Source organism: Semicossyphus pulcher, unplaced genomic scaffold (genome assembly GCF_022749685.1).
Source record: "Semicossyphus pulcher isolate SPU_LCO1_2020_fin unplaced genomic scaffold, fSemPul1.0.p SCAF_15, whole genome shotgun sequence".
Classification (NCBI taxonomy): Eukaryota; Metazoa; Chordata; class Actinopteri; order Labriformes; family Labridae; genus Semicossyphus; species Semicossyphus pulcher.
Window position 1 is genome coordinate 15559268 of NW_027211659.1, and position 14076 is coordinate 15573343.

Here is a 14076-nt window from a genome sequence, read left to right on the forward strand (position 1 = left end):
ACAGCCTAATAAGCCTGTGATTTACTTGGACTTATTCAAATATCAAGTTTAATAAGAGAACACTGAATGACAGGATTTGGAAAATGTAAGGCTTTGGTCTGTTTCTAATGTTAAATTAATGTTAGGTTTCCATTTGAGAGAACCACACATGACCTCATGCAAACCAACCAGTTCATGGACCTGAGAGGAGAAAATGCTATTTTCCGTCCTCAGACTCCTCTCCTACTTCTGACCACTTAGTGGAGCCGCTTCAATGCCAGATTGAGATGTTGTTACTGGGACTGACCGGCAGGGGGCGCCGTTCATTCAGACGTTCAGTTCGTGAATCACATCGGAGGTTAACGGCTTTATTAAACCCTTTAAATCTGCTGAGTATGAATATTTTAAGACTATTTTTAATACTCTATATTGCATTATTTACTTACTTCAACACTTTTTAGCCTATGAATTTTCCCTCAGACTTAATAAAAGTATATTTATTACAGCTGAACTGAATCGCCTTTGTGAAAGACATTTATCAAACACCGTTTGAGGCAGTGAAAACATGATCTATGTTTTCACTGCCTCACATATATCAAACAGTTGACTCATACAGAAAGTGTCGTGATTATTTTTTTAAAAACCAAAACGAACTTTTCCTCTGTGATTTGATGATTCATGCATATAAGAGCCTGACATGCATCAACACATCACCATCACATGAGCGCAGAGACACAGGTACGCCCATCTCATTTCCACCCACCGTCACAAACAGGTGTCATGGAAAAAGACAGGCCTTGCATAGGGGTTAGGATGTGTTACCTTGACACACTATTTAAAAACACTCTAATTGAAAGCCAGATTCTTGTATCTCATAGCCACAGGGACAAATGCCATGAAACTGATCATATACGAGATGAGTCATCAAGCATGCTGAATCGGTGATCACAAGGTGAGAAACCTGCAGCGTCACATCATCCTGACATCCAGTATCGTCTTTGATGCCTGTGTACATTATTTGTGGTAAAAATACAATGAAACTAGTTATAAAAAAGAAATGTTTATTAGTGTCTTAGATAATGATTACATAAACATAAAAAACAATCACATATTTATAATAAAAACATACATCAAGCTTTTATTTTGGATGATTTCATTAAACTGATTAGGTTTATTGTGAAAAGGTAGAGATCAATTTATCCTTCTCACATGAATATCAGAAAAAGAAGCATTAGAAGCACACAGTCTGTGTATGTGAAGGATATCTATTGAGAAAATCAAACATATTTGTTGCGAAAAATGTCCACGATTTGGTCGTTATTTTTCATAAACATTAACCTGAGGCATACTTGTAATAAGGTTGACGATTGAGTGCAGAGACTTCATCAAGAAAGAGGCTCAAATAACGTTTATATCCCGCCCCTGGTGTAAAAAACCAATGTTGGGATTAAGGCTAAAGGCAGCAAAGACAAGCCTCAACTATTGATGTTCTTTTTACTACACTTATAGTTGCACTTGGTTGATCAGGCAGCTTGTTTGGGCACAAAGTCTCAGGCCTCCATTAACGAGGTCAAGAAAAAAAAGAGGCTTTACTGTAACCAAAACAGAGTAAAAGCTGCATGACTGCGTCTCTCTTAATGCCGTTTGCTTTTAGCACGAAACAAAAAGATCAGTATCAATAACCAAACATCCCCTCTCCTGTGCTCCCCCACCCAAGATAAGTACCATACAAGTACCTGGTCAAAGGCTCTTTGGTCGGCTATTGATTAATTACAGCATAAAGACCGACTTCAGCATGACGTGAACGACGTGTCAGTCAAGGAAAGGAAGAAAAGGAAATGATAAGTGATTTCCTTCAGAGCAGCCAATGTCCCCCTGCCATTCATCCGGATTATTTTGGTTGGATTTATCAGCTGATATTTTTATGAAATAACATTCCCAAAGGGGGGATGTGTAGTTTTAAAGCTATTTCCTCAGAATGATTCCCTTATTTCCTGTCTTTTATTTCACTGCTCAGTTCTGCTACATCACGAGGCCTGAGGACACAGTCTTATGCAAAGAGGCAATTAGAAGTTTTGCAGACTAATCATGAGCGTGAAAGTTAAATGTTATAGTGCGGTTGACAATTACTAGTGTTTGAAAGTGTACAATGAGAAGTTTTTTAATCCCTGTGTTCTTAATAATCTGACAACTACCATAAAACTGTGTATAAGTCGCACTTTTAATCCTTTTTTGTTTCATCTAAAAAGTGTATAGCAGTATAAAAAGCTGAGAGAAGTATTGTGTTACAGTATTTTACCCAGGCGATGGCGCTATAATCTAGCTAAAGCCAGTGCAGCTGCCACCCCCGCAACAGTCAACGTTGATGTTGGCTGCTAGCTTCCACTCCAGTAGCTAGCAGGATTGCAAATTTAAGATTGAGATGGTAGGCAATCATTTCTGTGTTTTGAATGTTTTTGAAACAGTGTTGAGATTACTTGTTTACACGTTTTTATTAATAAATGCTGGTAGTTATAGAAAACCTTTTTCCTGCTGGGATACTCCCAAGAATAGACTGCGTCCTATATTCTGGATTTTACGGTAATTGTCGTTTAAGTGTGAACCACTGACTGAAACTTCTCAGCAAGGCAACATTGTCCTAGTTTTGATAGAGAGATAAGCCAAGAAAGAGGGCGCAGCTGGAATACACTGCACAGCTACTCCCACCATCTACTATCATGCATTATAAGTGCAGGATTTTCCACATGGGCATGACGCCAGCTGTGCAAGAAAAGGAGGAAAAGTGTGCGCTAAGAAAGTCACATCAGCAGAATGCAACACAATAATAATGTAAAAACACTGGGATTTAAAAGGCACCGGTCAACTTAATGTCTCTTAATTGGAAGGTTTGTCTGTGTTTGGATGTGTGTGAGAAAGAAAATGAGGCAGAGAATCAATCCTAGTTGCTTCAATTCTGCAGCAAACAAAGTGAAGGCAGTATTTGGGCTCCCCTGGCCGCCGCCTCCGTAAGACTGCAGGTCCCACTCTGAACAATCTGACTGACTATTGCTTTGGTGGAGGAGAGTGATTGGCTGCAAAGTGGCTCACATTTTGTTGAAACACTCCTTGGCGTTGGACCACACCTGGATTCCCTGAGAAAGCGGAGGATTGAGAGAGAAGCAGAGAAGTGGTTATGAAAGAGACGGCACAAACAATATCATTTTCTAGAAAACAGATGGGGAGCTACACTGCGGAAGAATGAAACGTAATTAAATGAGTCAACATCACAAACACCTGGCATTCTTAGGCAGGGGAAGTGTACAAGAGCAAACAGACAGAAGCCCATACCTTCTTACACATGCTGATCTGCATAATCGCATAGCTGATTAGTGCTTCGCGCAAATCATTGTCCTTCTGCTCCTTGAAGCGCTCGATGTCTTCCCAGGCTGTTCGCATAAACTCTCTGAGGACACAATCGCAAACAAAGACACATGCTGCTGTGAGTCATGGTGGGTGGAAGAGGAGGCATGGGGGGGAATAGTAGATGAGGAAGAAGAATCTGAACAAATAATGTGGTAGTTTGGTTGCTCTGTATTTATTCATGTGCTCTGTTTTTATGGTTTAATTAGTCGTTATGTGCCTAAAAAACAGCTCACATTCAGTTTTTTCACACGTAGGAACGGAGTGAGGCGACAGACATCTCAGACAGCCAGAAGGACACATTTTAAAGACAGAAAAATCTGAATAAGGAGGAGGATGATTAATTGGTGTTGAGCTCACTGGCACTCTGCGTTCTTTTCCTTGAGCGTTTGCTCTCCCTCCTGGATACTCTGTTCCAAGGCTGCCAAGCGGCTCTCCCTCTGCTCCGGGCTCTCCTGGCCGAATAGCTTACTGGTCATCCCCTTCAGAGAAAAGACTCGCACCGTCTGCACACAAACAAACACATAAACATTCATTCCAGTTTGCTCATCTGAATATGTTGATTAGTTTAAAGTGCTGGTGTAATGACACACAATTTTTGACACAGTGTGTGTATATAACACTTCTATATGTGCCCAGAATGTGTAGAAGAAAGAGAGAGATACTAAGCCAGTGTGAGAGTGTTTTACCCCAGTAGCGAGCTCCTCTTTCTGTTGCTTCTTATGGGCCAGGTCCTGAGCTGCCATCTCCAACTCATACTGGATCAAATCGTGTTTCTTGCACACTGACCTTCATTCAAACACAAGCACACATTTACACGTCAATCCAGGATTTCGCAGGCTTTTTCTGTGATCGTTGCAGCCTGAAATACAGCAGGTTTTTGAAAAAGTTGTGATGTTTTGAGGCTTTTTTTCCCTCTTTGTAACACATTTAAACATGCACAGTGTCAGTGACTGGGAGAAACACTCCAACAGAGCAATCTATCAGCTGATCAAGCTGTTTGTCTTCTCACGTCACTTCTGCTCAATTTCCATCTCAAAATGCCAAATAAAATGTGTGTGAATGAAACTACAGAATAGTAATTTCAACTGTGTGTTCCGATTTCCACTTAAAACCACTGGTAAGACACAGGGTGATTCTTTCTTTGAGATCAACACTGACTCACATTTGTAACACTTGGTTGGTGGAAAGTTAAAGGCACAGAGCAGAGGCTAAGTGAACAGTTTTCAACATGGATAAATAACCACAAGAAGACATTGCGTGTTGGATTTGTTATTATGGATTCATTGTCTTGTTGAAGGCTCTGTAGGCCGGGTAAGGTAGCTCATGAAAGACAGATGATCGCACCGGAGCCTGGCTCTAGCATGCAGCGTTCTGCAGATATTAAAAGGCACAGTAAACGATTCTCTCCGATGTTGATAAAACATTGCAGACCAATGAAAATGTACATTTGGTGATGAACATGTTGATGCCCGTGGGGGAAATGCGAGGTCGCAAAAATATTGCGGGGATTGGCTGAATTTGTGTGAATTCTCTGAAGTGGAACATCACGACTGATTTTCATATGTCACAGATGTAAACCTGATCAAAATTTTAACCCAGGAATTTACCTAGTTGCATCCTGAAACCATTACAACAAACTGCAATAACACTTCCACTCCCTCTAATAATAATAAACCTCTAATAAACTAAGAACAAGCTGATCTCCATCCAGGCAAGGAGCCCTTGCGCTTGTTGACAACTGCAGGGACTGAATGCTCTGCTGAAAGATAATGATTTACATATGCAAAACATGATTTGCATTAGTTCTGCTGCATGCTGCTTTGCTTTGAATGAAGTGAAATGACAACGGCAACACGTTCGGGAGGCACAATAAGGCAGTGTTGCAGTTTTTCATTTAAAGCTCTCAAAGCCATCTCAGGCAAGCTTTTACCAAACATATGAGCAAGAAGGAGTGTGAGAAGTTAATGGTTTTATATCTGCAACCGCTAACACTGCCTCTGCCAGATATTAACAATGACCAAGGCAACATGATTTAATGTCTTGTTTTGTGTGAAAAGCATGCAGGAATTTCTGCTTGAAAATTATTATGATTATCAAAATAGTTGGAAATGATTTTTCTATCAACGGATTGACTTATTGGCTTATTGCTGCAGCTCTAGAAATAAGGAATCACCTCCCCCATACACTGATGTAATTGGAACCCGACCTTACAGGTCAGACTTTGCTACAGTACACACATGTATAATGCCTTGATGTAGATTCCACTTCAACACATATGGTCACACTTTTTAAACAAACAAAGTGTTAAGAAAGTGTGATGCCTCAAAAACTAATGTGAGTATCAACTTGCAATCTATTATAATCTGTCAGGGTAAGAGCTTAAGCTACATTCACTTATATTATATGACATGCAGGAGAAGGCTGAGGATCAGAGTTGAACCCAGGGCTGCTGTATCGTGGACCTCCCCTCTGTACATGGGACAAGGGCTGCACCATATATCGTTTAACAATTGCAATTGCAATGTGCGCTTGTGCAATAGTCACATCGCAGGACGTGTGATAGGGAAGCAATTTAAGTGAAAAAAAGTCAAGCTGCTACTTAATTGTTGCTCGGTGCAAAACAAAAACTTGCCAGTTTCTCGTTTTTCATCATTAATCTACGCAATAAGTCTGTCTGATATCACATTAGAACAGCTCTTCATCAGAGCACAAAGTGAACTGACCGCTGTGCAGCAGAGTCTATGTATCACCTGCCTGTAAACAGTAACGGTAACAGATCATGTCGGCGGGATGAGGCAGACGCTCCGTTGCATGAGATGGATTATAAGTGAGTGTATTCAGATCATCAGCGGCACCTCATCCATGTGCGTGTTAGCGCTGAGGCTTTATAAACAGACCGTTCACTTAACAGACATTAAATGTTTACTTTTATCAGCTACACATGCAGCGCACACACGGCGTGAGGTTGTGTGTGCTGACAGGAAGTAGGATACCGTTATCTGGTATTTTCCTGTATTTTTTCCAAAATTGCAATTAATATTGCAGAACAAAAAAGTCGCAATATCACTTTTTTCCAATACAGTGCAGCCCTACATGGGACGCATGATTCAACCGCTGGGCAAAACTGGCACCCCTGTTTTTCTCTTTTTTAAGTCATATATAAAAACACTTACCTGACTGCATCAGTGTAGAAAAGGTATTCTTTCAGTTGGTCTGCATAGTGCTCCTCTTCCTCCAAGATGTCATCTATTGATGCAGCATACCTGCGCACATGCACACAAAGTCACATTCATAAGTGAAGCAATGCAGAAAAAGGATTATGTGAGAGAATAGAAACACACTTTTGAGTATAATGTAAAGTTTGAGTATGTGAGGGTGAACTTGTTGAAGTGCATCTTTAGTCTACTACTTACGTGTCCATGTGGTGGCCAGCACTCTGTAGACCGTCTCCCATCTCTTTTTCTATTGCACTCCACTCACTGCAGACACACAAAAGTAGGCAAACTTCACGTTAAATCTATGACGAGATCTCTTAAACTCCTTGTAGAAACGTGTAACTATGTATCTTTATGCTGAAAAAAAGCACTAAATACTAATAATAGATTACAAAATGAATGTGATGTACTACATATACTTAAAGGAAAGGTGTCTCTCACCTGAAGACTCTGCCGTAGTTACCATGGACCTTGTAAACTCCATACAGCCTGTCTGCTACTCTCTAGAAGGAAGACAATCAGATCACTTATTATGAACAGTTTCCTGCTTCAGATGTTTCCTTATTTAAAAGGCTTCAGTGAATATGTGGCAGGATGTGAAAAAAAGACTTTATTATGATTTTTTTTTTTTTTTATCAGTAATTAGGGCGGCTTTGACTCAGTGGGAGAATCAGCTGTCTTTCAATCACAAGGTTGGCTGCTTCAGTCTACATGTCCTTGGGCAAGACACTGAACCCCAAATTGCTCCCGAAGGCAAAGCCATCGGTTTGTGGCTGAGCGTGAATGGTTTGAATGGTAAGAATGGCTGATTAGAGGTGGGCACTTTGCATAGCAGCATCTGCCATCAGTGCATAAATGTGTGTGTGAAAGGATTTAAGTAATAATCTCGAAGATTTTCATGTAAATAAATGTCTGTTGAGTCACTATCTATCGCCGAATGAGGTAACACAATGGTGATTGAGCCTGTGGCCCACTGATGAAAGCCTTTCCATTTGCAGTATTACAGACTGGATGTCTGGTGCGTTATCTACTATGGCTGAGCAAACAAAGAAAAGATCGATGACTACAGATACAACTTCAAAAATAAGTGAAAATCCAAAGAAAAAGAAACAAACTCGACGCTCAGATGAAGAAAGAGTTACAACCGGAGCCAACTGCAGACGTCACACATGCAACACTGTCTGGATATCTGGGAAATGTGCTCCTGCATTAATCACCATAGGTGCCGCCAAAGAGAACGAAACTGAGATCTTCGAGCACTTTAATGTGACATGTAGTGTAAAAGTGCTTTGAGTGGTCTGAAGACTAGAAAAGCACTATATAAGTGCAGTCCATTTAAATCACTGGCCAACCTAAACAGACAGTTAAATATAAAGGCGTGTGTGTGTTTGTTTGCACATGGCAAAAACTTACCGCCCGCACCCTCAGTAACTGAGAGACGACAGTGTTCAGTTCATCGCTGTACTGTTTCAGTGCAGTGAATCGCCTGGAGAAAAAGACACATAACTCAAAAAATGTTTAACTGACTTTAAGCATTTCTCTGTGTTTCTGTTTGTTTTTGTTTTCTCCAGAGGAAATACCACTGGGATCAGTGAATTTAAATAAAGTCACCTCAATGAAAACTTGTGCAGAATATCAATTAATAGGGCAAACCACCGAAAAGTACATTTGTTTTTGTTTTACACGTACTTGTCAGGGTTCTTGACTCGGAAACTCGCGCTCAGAGACTTTAGTCTGGAGTCGACCTATCAGGAAACAGAATGACACACAGCTATTTTGCATGCAGCATACAGAGGAATCCATCGAGATGCTTTTAATATATTAGCTATTTGCCAATCAAAAACAAGCCAAGAGACACTGACAGTGTTAGTAAACAACAAAGTTCTCAATATTTAGGAAGAGTAGCTATCTTAAATGTTTCTAAACCACTTTAAGACAATGTACAATCTACTAACTGAACTGTGATGGTGAAAAAGCACAATTAAACGTTTACCTTGTCTTGAAAACCCGTCTCCAAAACAGCCTCCCTCCATCCCTTCTCCTGAGGAGACATGATTGACAGATGACTGACACATGATGGACAGAACTATCAACTACACTGTGTAAAAACTTTCCAGGCAACAATTTCTACAACATAACACCACAAGAGGCTGCACTGAACAGAGCATGTCACTACAGGCTAGAGGGAGAACAATAAATATATTACTGGAATATCTGTTGTGGACACTGCACACAATATTTTATTACTTAGCAGTTTCTGTTTCTTCTTTGTCTGTCCTCCAACCACTGCAACCTCTTGCATTATTTGCACTACAGCTACCATAATGCTGTCAGTTTGAAATCCCTGTTAGAGACCGTGAGTGTGCATGAATAAGTACTGTGAAGGACTTTAGTGAGATACTGTGGAACAAACTTGAGAGCTAACCTCTGTCAGAAAGAGGAAGAAGATTTTGTCGTTGGAGAGGACGGGATGTGATGCAACTCGCAGCAAGAAGTTCTCCAGGCCGACTCTCCGTCGCTCAACAAAGTCTGGGTCCAGGTTGTCTGCTGACAGCTTGTGCCACACAAACTCTGCCTATAATATACACAATCCAAAGAGTAAAACTGTCACTTAACAACATCAGATAAAGAAGTTATATAATTAACTTTCAAGTTCACTCACCCTTTTCTCTGGTAGTGGAGGGATGATGATGTAAGGGAAGGTGACAAGGAGGTATGTTCTAAGCAGCTCAAACTCACTATAACGTCTCCACAAAGTGTCTGGTGCAGCAGGCGTACCGCCCTCTGGCACAGTCTCAGCTGGCCTGCAGGGAGACACATGTGAATAAAAGGTATTTAACAGGATTTGAGACATGCCCCTGTGGATGCGGGCATTGTCATCCTGGGGAGACCACCACCATCAGAAGATACATTATAGAATCTTTTTTTTTTACTTTTAATAATCACCTGTCTGTACATCCCCTCAAGACATTAGACTACATAACTCACACATAGTGTCCTTTGCGTTTCAAAATTATGAAACACAAAGCAAACAAATCCTGTTTGCTTTTGATATTGAGGACATGTTGGTGTATATGGTCCCAGTCCTCCACTCTTCTTGTCACTATTATTTTCTCTTAACCCCCATATAAGCTACAACTAATCTAGAACTAATGTTACAATGCTGTAGTGTATGACCTACCGTGTTTCTATGAGATAGACTGTGTACGTTTCCTGCATGTTAACCGTGTTCTTCCCCGTTCTCTTCTCTGCTTCAGCTACATTTATCTCCATTTTCCTCAAAAGAGCTGTCCCTCGTTCCACCATCTGCATAGACAAGAAAAGATAAAGTGCAGGAAAAAGAAAGTATATAATTATTAAGACATACAGGTGGTGATAAGTATAATGTATCAAAAATGTACACCAGGTGAGCAGAAAGGTGTATGCAAAATAAGGGTGTGATTCTCGTACAGGAAGAGCACAAAAAAGTCTGGTTGCCAGTGAAGTGGTACAGTGATTTTATTCTATTTCAAGTAGAAGCATGACACAAGAGGATCAGGGAGATGCAGCTGTTTTGCTTTTGAAGACCCTGTTGCACTGTGCTTCTTAAGACAGGGTTCTGGCAGGCTTGTGCAGGTCACAAGACAAGATGGTAATCAACTTCCTACACAAAAGCACTAATAAAAGATATTGCTTATGCACAAATTGCTCTCACTTAAGTCCATAATGAGTAAGACTGGACATGCAGGACACCAAGAAGACTCTATTTTGTTTAAACAATACCAAACTTTAGGCAAAGTGTTTAGACCTGCTAGCTAACAAGCTAACGTCAGGAGTAAAGTTTACAAACTAGCTTGTAGCTGTTAGCAAACTGAACTTTAACCCACTTTGTAGCTTTAACGTCACCTTGCAGAGATAGTATCCACGTTTAGCTTTGAAGCCAGTTAACGTCCAAAAACTGCAACAAACTTTCTGAAAAGGTGAGTGGAAAGTCTCCGTTGCTCTACATGTCACGAACTCCACCTAACAGCTAACGTTTACATGACGTCAGGCCTGTTAGAGAAAGTTTTCACTAGTGCAAGCAGGCTTTAAACTCCAGAAATATGTGTCATAGAGAATAACAAAAGGTACGACCGTGTTTATAAGGTTGTTTTCAGATTCCGTTGAAGTGATATCGGTGTTACCGATCACAGCTACTTCTTCGATACTTCCAGAGTCTGCCATCATCACCAGGCTGCTGAGGTGCTGCTGTTGTCAGCTGAGCTGGCAGAAGGGACCGCCGCTTCCTGCTTTGCGCATGCGCGATTAAGGCTGAGATCAGGGATCATTGGCCATTGGAATTAAATATATTTTACTAAAGCTCCTGTGAGGAGTTTTTAGTTGGTTAAAAGAATTAGTCTATATGACCTACAAAAGTGAACCAGACTATTAGCGTTAAGATTGATTATTACTATATTGTTATTTTTAATTCCTGAAACCGCTGGCGGGGGGGGGGGTAAGTTTCAGACGAAGCGATCAATTGCATGCTTCCTTTGATTATATTTTCCAGGGCAAAACATTTAAAGTTATTGATACATATGACGGTTAAAGAAAGCAGGTTGAGATTTTGTGTTAAAAAACTCGAATTAAGCATGTACAGGACAAAATCAGCAAAGAAATAAGAGGTACGGCTTTGTCCACAGGGGGTGCCAAAATCGACACAAACTGAAGGTTCCTCCCAGTAGCTTTAAAATATCAATTTTCATTACATAATACATGACACATAAAAAAGTAATTACATGAAAAAACAAATGACTAAACAAATGTTTATATCTACGATCGTAAAAACAATTTATTCTGATTATTACAATAATTCCCAGATATAGTCTAAGTATATATATTAAAATAATATGCCATAATCTAAAATGCAATAATGACTACTTTGTACTCAAATTGCTACAACATTGCAAGAGATCATATTAGGTATAAAGTTTTGCTTCGTTACTAATACAGTGCCACAAAATTGCAGTTTCCTCATGTAAATGTGACACAGAGTATGATGATGGTTAAAACTCCACATGAGTTTCCATGAAGTCCTGCAGGATTGGTGAACCCGTTACCCTCGTTTGGCATCATTTGAATCGTCCTTTGACTCCTTCCTTTGACAGGGTTGACATCTAGTGGTGGGATTTGGGATTTCCTTTTTACTATTTGGTTCCCCAGCTTTTGTTAATTTTGATGGATTTCTTATTTTTTGGTAACTTTAGATGAAGAATGACCCTTAAATAAATGTGAAATGCGGTACAGTCAGTTTATTGAACATTAATTGTAAATGTTATTTTCATCTGAGTGATTACTTCAACACAACACATAACAGTGTTCCTAGATAAATGCAAGAATATGTGAGATTGCCTTTAAAATGTTTCCTAAGATCAAAAAGTATTGGACAGCACAGCATTCAGGAAATAACCAAAATTCAAATTTTTCGGAGTCTTCATGATTTTTCATGGTGCTCAAAAATGAAATTCTGGAAACGTTGCCATAAGAGATTAATTTCTTCACCGTGTTGACATCATTTGGTCCCTCTCTCATTGGTTGTAGATGGTTGTGGGCCCAGATGTGAATGAGAGGGATGCGGTTCGCCTCAGGCTAGTAAACAGCACAGAAACACGGCCTTTTAGTTCCTGTGGTCACGCTGTTGTGCAGCGTTTAATGTTTAAAGAGAAGGGTGGAGCAGCATTTAGTAAGGAAGCATTTTATATAGATGCCACTGGGCACTGAGAGGGATGCTGTGGGATGGGATGATGGAGGAAAAAATGGAAGAAAATGGGAGAAGCAAAGGAATGCACACAGGCAGAAAATGTATAAAGGTGATGTTAACATTTCCATTTATTGTGAAACGATCAATGGCACACATGCAGCAGGTATGGAGGGATGGATGGAGTGATGGTGGGATGCGGTTTCAGGCTGCAGCGTGTCAGGAAACCCAAAGCCTGTGCTGTGACCAGCCGTAGTCACAGCAACAGCATAGTTACCATTCTTTCCTGCCACTGACCTCAGACCAGCAGCCACCACTTCCTGTCCGCACACAGGGGCACGCACACATACACGAATGTGCACACACACACACACCACGAGCCCCATTTGGCCGACTGTAATTGTGTATTTCACAACTTTTAGAGCCTCAGACAAACAGTTTTAACACCAAGCTACTATAAGTTATGCACTGTGTGTGTGTGTGTGTGTGTGTGTGTGTTTGTTCCTGTCTTGTCTATATTTGGAAGTTCTGACCTAAAAAGCTCCTCAGTGACCTCAGATGGGTATGTTTGTATTGTATACTGAGTCAGGAGATTTTGGGCAAAATGCCTGGAGACATACAAGAATAATAACTGTCACTGATCACACTGATCAATCGAATACTTTACCAATTAAAAACTATATAGCAAAATAATAGTGATTTTAATTTTTGCCTTTTTAATGTATGCACCTTGTAGGCCTGTTTTCTTTTTTCAGTCCAGCTATTTAAATTTGATCTAATGTCAAAATGTCTCTAATCAAATTAATTATTCATCTCCTTTGTGTGTTTATTTGTAAGAGTAAACGGTTAACCTGACCGGTGAAGTTTGACCATTGACCAGCAGAGGGCAGTAAAAACCCAGTAAAGTTGGTGCACAACAACTCAGTATGAGAGGCAGTGTAATGCACAGCACTGCAGGAGGAGGTTAGGCTTAATGTACTTTGAGTATGAATGAGTACAATAGGTGTCTTTCACAGCAGACATTTGGACGTGTTAGAGCAACAGAGCAACTGTATTTTATACTGACATTGACAATGTTTTGGTTCTATGCAATACATACATTTACAGTATATAGTGTATGTGTAGCTACGGGTTGCACGGCGGTGCAGTGGTTAGCACTGTGGCGTCACAGCTTGAAGGTTCCTGGTTTTGATTCAGGTTAGGACATAGCAGGCATTTCTGTGTGGAGTTTACATGATCTCCCCGTGCATGTGTTGGTGCGTTGGCTTCCTCCCACAGTCCAAAGACATGCTCATTAGGTTAATTGGGGAATCTAAATGGCCTGTAGGTGTGAATGTGAGCGCGAATGGTTGTCTGTCTCTATGTGTCAGCCCTGTGATTGACTGGAGATCAGTCCAGGGTGTACGCCGCCTCTCGCCCAATGACAGCTGGGATAGGCTCCAGCACCCCCATGACCCTGAACAGGATAAGTGGTGTGGATAATGGATTATGACTTGTTCAATATTAGTGAAAATAGAGGTATATTACATAAAAATTGGTCAGTATGCCATGTTTCAGACATGTGTTAGTTTACTTCAAGCCAATTTTACAATTTAAAATGTCAAATTTTCAGTTTATTAAAAAGAAAATGATGCAGAAAACAGAACATGTATCTTTATCTTTAGTTTCGGTTTGAGTTTCATTACTGTGGATAATCACCTTCCTGTTTTCACATATCTCAGAGACCACTATCAAAACTAGACAACTTTATTTGTGTGTTTAGTT

The 14076-nt window shown here is 40.3% G+C and overlaps 1 protein-coding gene across 1 annotated transcript; it reads right to left on the reverse strand.

Moving 5' to 3' along the window:
* Positions 1 to 1056: 1056 nt before the first annotated feature.
* LOC138592295 (sorting nexin-4-like) lies at positions 1057 to 10812 on the reverse strand. Its single transcript, XM_069663047.1, has 14 exons — positions 10710 to 10812; positions 9778 to 9902; positions 9259 to 9400; positions 9022 to 9171; positions 8590 to 8637; positions 8286 to 8341; positions 8010 to 8082; positions 7038 to 7099; positions 6795 to 6860; positions 6555 to 6644; positions 4068 to 4167; positions 3739 to 3884; positions 3307 to 3421; positions 1057 to 3110 (listed from the first exon to the last, which is right to left on the reverse strand). Exons 1-14 carry the CDS (start codon positions 10800 to 10802, stop codon positions 3063 to 3065), a joined length of 1314 nt encoding a protein of 437 aa, XP_069519148.1. The 5' UTR covers positions 10803 to 10812; the 3' UTR covers positions 1057 to 3062.
* Between the last annotated feature and the right edge of the window lie 3264 nt (positions 10813 to 14076).